The following is a 4,583-nucleotide window of genomic DNA, read 5'->3' on the forward strand; positions in this document are numbered from 1 at the left end:
AATTTCAATCTCTTTGGGGAGTGGTCTCCATGAATATCTCCTCCCACCCTACATCCCAGGCTACAGAAAAAAGAACACAATGATTTGATGGTATATATTGCAAAAAAATGGTCTCCCTGTGTTGTCTTAGGCCTGGGTCTAAGTCTGGTTCCCTGGCCCTTTACCCAGCCCTCCAGACCTGAGGTCTGAGTGTGGCCTCTGCCTTTGTTCAGCTATCTTGAAGGGGGCAAACCTTCTGGGACTCAGAGAAACTCAGTTCTGGTGCCATCACCTCCCTGAGCCCCACCAGGCGGGGAAACATTTCTAATGATAGGGCCTCCCTCGGCAGCTTCTTGTTTCCTTTATTCCTGTTTTTGTTGTTGTTGTTGTTGTTTGTTTGTTTTAGGAGCTGTTTAAAATATATTTCATCAAATTAGCTTCAGGGAAGGGGAGTTGGAACCACTGAACGCTCGGAATTAGAGACTTAACGGTTTTGCTAATTCTCCCACTTACTAAAAGCTAGCAATTCTTTAGTTTCCATCACTGAGCTAGCTGGGAGCTGGGATCTGCAAGAGCTCGGTGAATACCAAGCAGGCCCTGGCTTTCCTGGCCTGAGATAGAGGCTCTGAAAGCCTAGGGGGTGCAGAGGCCACGTTTCCCAAGGGAGTCTGCTGGGTTTCAGGCAGAGGTGCCAGTGTGGAGGATTTCCACAGGGCGTTGCCTGCCCACAAGAAGGCTGACCCAGAAACATGGCAGGGAGAGATGTTTTGTATTGAAACCCGAGGAACATATCTTGGCAGCCCCCTGAACAGCAAGCTTCAAAGTTTGAGAATTTAGGCAAAATGTGGAAGCTCCAGCCAGCAACAAGCCGAGGGTTCGCTTAGTGTGTGAGACACGCTGAAATCTGCTCACGGTTCCCCCACCTTGGATGTTTTATACACATTTTGTTTATAGGCTTTTATACACCATTTCCTCACTGACTTGGAAGCCATTTTCTCCTTTAATGAACAGTCAGCACCCATAGTGAAGCCGCAACCAGGAAAGAAAAGTGAATTTGGTGGCCTGAAAAACATTAGAAGGGAATCTGAAACGTTTTGAAAAATCGACATCAGTCCCACGACAGCATGACTGGGACTTGGATATTTATTTCCACTCAAAACATTTCTGTATGTCTGATATATACACGCTATTGTTTTTGACAAAATCAAAACAAAACAAAACATGCACGAAAACTATTAGATAGCAGAGAAAATGCAATTCATCTAAACGTCAACTGAGGTCAGTTGGGATGAGGCTTAGGACTCCCCGTGAGGTGCCTGGTCCTCCACCGAAAATAAATCATCATCATACTTTGGTAAGGAATCTTCAACTCTTTGGCTGTTGGGCATCTTGCTAGGAGTTGGGGCGGGGTGCTACTTCTCTGAAGGAGACAGAAAAGGGGCAGAGATGGTAGAAGGAGCTTGGGGGGCCCTTGAGTTCCCTGAAGCTAAGGCAGGACACTCCAGCATACCCAGGACATCTCTATCTGGCATTCAGCAACCTCAGTCTCCACAAAGGAAGCCAGGCAGGGCCCAGGGTCTCTAAGGCTCTGCTGGAGCCGGTCAGACATGGCCTCAGAAGGAGCACAGTGGCAGGGCCCCTGGTGGGGCCGGTGGGCGGTGGAGAGAGTGATGAGAGGGGAACTTCTGCTTCTCTCTACTCAGTCTAGAGCAGAGAAGGGGCTGAGGATCTGAAGGGCCTCCTTCCTAGCCCTCCTGACTGTTGACTGGTGGGGGAGATGAGACTTCACCTCTCCCTGCGGTGGTCCATTACCGTAATTCAAGAAAGACAGACAAGTCGACACCTTTGCCTACCTCGACAGGAAAGCCATATTTACAGTCGGAAGGTAGGACACCCCCCTTCCTGGCTCACTCCCTTATCCTCCCCCCGGATATTTCCCCCTCCTCCTAGTGCAGCCCAGCCTCAAAGCCAACTAGCAGCTCTCCTCACCAGAGCTCAGCTCTGGGGGTCCAGTTGCAGAGTGAAGGGCTCTGCATTGGGCATGTGTGAGGAGGTGGAAGAAGGAGGGGGATTTTACCAGTCTGTTCTGGAAGCTGCAGTTTGCTGTGGAGCCCCAGCCTCCCTCATCCCATCCACGGGAAGGACGTATCCAATCCATTCAGCCCAGCCAGCCGGAGGGGTCAGTCCAGCCGGACTCTGAGGTGTCTCTGGAGTTTGGCCACCATGCCCTTACTCCCTTTTCCTCCTGAAGTCTGAAGGTCTAGGATGGCTACTGTCCTCCCAAAACAGCCAGGGCATACAGGAGGGGGACGGCGCCCTTTCCCTCCTCCAAAGTCGAGATTCTGGCTTTGCCACAAGGGACTTTGGCTGCAAAGAGACAAAACTGTGCCCTCAGCCCTTTCTAATCTGCCCGGGAGTTCTACCTAAATTCAGTTCCACTCTGAGCTCTAGTTAGGTGCCTGCTAGATGCAGAAAGGGCTGGGGAGGGGTGGGGGGAAAGAAGACTAATCAGGTGGAAGCAGAAATCCAAGTACAAGGACACTAGAGTGAGCCCTGGGTGTAATAATGCCCCCGCTAAGAGTTAGGGCAGATGACTCCAGACCCCCATTCTGGAAGCCTCAAGGCCAAGGTTGTGCTGCAGCTTCTGCAGGCTTCTCTGAGAAAGGGGAAAGGGTGGATGCTCAACCGGCCAGGTCTCCAAAGGTATCTCCTGCAGGCTTCTGGAGCTGCTGTCTGAGCGGGAGGGTACCTGGAACCAGCGGAGAAGGAGCAGAAGGAAAAGCCCTATCCCCTCACTTCCTTCACGCCAGGCCTCGGTGAAAAAAGGCAGGCCCAGCCCGGCCCGGCCAGGGCCACCCCGGGAGCTAGTATAGCGCCAGCGCCTGCTCGCGCAGCACCACGCGCTTCTTCTTCATACGCCGGTTCTGGAACCAGATTTTGACTTGCTGGTCGCTGAGGTTCAGCCTATTGGACAATTCCTTGCGCTTCTGCCGGTTGATGAATTCGTTGAGAAGGAATTCGTTCTCCAGCTCCGCAATCTGCTGCTTAGTGTAGGGTTTCCGCTTCTTGCGGGCCCTCCCCGGGGCCGCCCCCCACGGCAGGCCTGCAACACAGCCCCAACCCAAATCAGCCCGGCCCGCTCCCGGTTGCCTGCCCGCCCCTGGCGGCTCCCTCCCTCTACACACTCTCCCCTGCACCCCACCTCCCACCCCGGCCCGGGGAGCGTTGCTCGCGGAGCGTGGCCACCCTTTACCGTCGGGCAGCGAAGGTTGCAGGCAGGAGGCGACGCCCGCCGCCTGCACTGTCATGTTCAAGTTGAGCGGGCCCTTGGTCTCGTCCTTGAAGCCGGAGGAGCAGGTTGTCCCCTCGAGAAGGGCCGAAGAGCCCGGCGCGACGCGGCCCACACCCGCGTAGTCGTACTTGACCGCTTTGAGAGCAGCGGCCGCGGGGGCCAGGCTAGACTCCGGGATGAAGGGAGGCCGCGCACGACCACGCTCCTCCGGCCCGGCGGCCGCGTCGGGAGTATAAAACTTGGCCTGTTCTTCGGATCCGTCCTTGGCGCCCAGGGGCTGCAGGCCAAGAGGCCCAGAGCCAGCCAGGTAGGGCTGGGAAAAGCTGCCGAAGGTGGTGGCACCGGCAGGCTGCGCTGGGGCGCAGGAGGCGGGCGTGGTGGCCCAGGGCAGCGCGCCGCGCGGGTATGAGATGGAGGGAAGGGCGGCCAACTGGCCGCCATTCGGCCGCAGGTTGGAAAAGTAGAAGGAGTCGGGCGACTGTAGATTCAGAAGCGAGCCCACATAGCCCGCTCTGTAGAGACTGCGCTCACACATCTCCAACAAAGGGCTTGGGCTGCGCTTGCAGCAGTATTTAGTTACAACCGGGAATAAGAGGACAGGCTCAGACGATTGGACGAAACTTTGCCTGCAGGTTCTTCAAAGCCGGTCATTTCAGCACCGCCTACATCCCCCGACCCGTTTCTCCCCTCCCCCCCATTCAGGGTATTATGATAACACCCGCAATATTCGATGGCGAATGACTAGGCTGCCAAGCAGAGCTAAGGCATGTTGAGCAAAGGTGAAGCCTCTTCGAGTTTCCAGGCTGAGTTCCGCAGCTGGGGGCATTGGGCATCGGGTGCATTTGCCTCAAGTTCCCTTGGGGTCCTTCTTGGTCTTCACTGGCTTTGCACTCCCATTTTCCGCTGGCTGCATGGGCCAGGCTTGCTTCTACCAGCTTTAACTCGCAGCTGAGGCCTTTTCCAGTACGGTGCACTTCTTGGCTTGTCCAGAGAGCCCTTGGTCTGGTGGGGCCATTAACTCTGTCGCTAGGCCTGAGCAAAGCTACTCCTACCCCGTCCCTTCCCACCTCATCCCTCTGGACTGGACTCTGCACACATGATCTAGCAGCGAAGACCCAGCGCTGCCTGAGCCCTAGGTCCCCGGCCGCAGGCATAGTTTGCTGATAGAAGAGGAATGCATCACAAATTCTGCCTAAGTTTGGCGCCCAGGAAGGAGGATTCACATCACTTCTGGTGTGCTTCTCCATGGTCCAGCCCTCAGCTCCTAAGAAAGTCACCGTCCAGGTCCATGGAGAATGCTGGCCTGGGGACC

At 55.4% G+C, this 4,583-nt stretch overlaps 1 protein-coding gene across 1 annotated transcript; it reads right to left on the reverse strand.

Moving 5' to 3' along the window:
• Positions 1–2,843: 2,843 nt before the first annotated feature.
• Positions 2,844–3,806, reverse strand: HOXD12 (homeobox D12). The gene is made up of 2 exons (XM_004314724.4): positions 3,233–3,806; positions 2,844–3,082 (listed from the first exon to the last, which is right to left on the reverse strand). Exons 1-2 carry the CDS (start codon positions 3,804–3,806, stop codon positions 2,844–2,846), a joined length of 813 nt encoding a protein of 270 aa, XP_004314772.2.
• Positions 3,807–4,583: the final 777 nt, after the last annotated feature.

Source organism: Tursiops truncatus, chromosome 7 (assembly GCF_011762595.2).
Source record: "Tursiops truncatus isolate mTurTru1 chromosome 7, mTurTru1.mat.Y, whole genome shotgun sequence".
In the NCBI taxonomy this organism is placed as follows: Eukaryota; Metazoa; Chordata; class Mammalia; order Artiodactyla; family Delphinidae; genus Tursiops; species Tursiops truncatus.

Coding starts and splice junctions, on each gene's coding strand:
- HOXD12 (XM_004314724.4), bottom strand. CDS start 3,806: ATGTGTGAGCGCAGTCTCTACAGAGCGGGCTATGTGGGCTCGCTTCTG. Junction 3,083..3,232: donor GCAACCTTCGCTGCCCGACG/GTAAAGGGTGGC, acceptor GCTGTGTTGCAG/GCCTGCCGTGGGGGGCGGCC.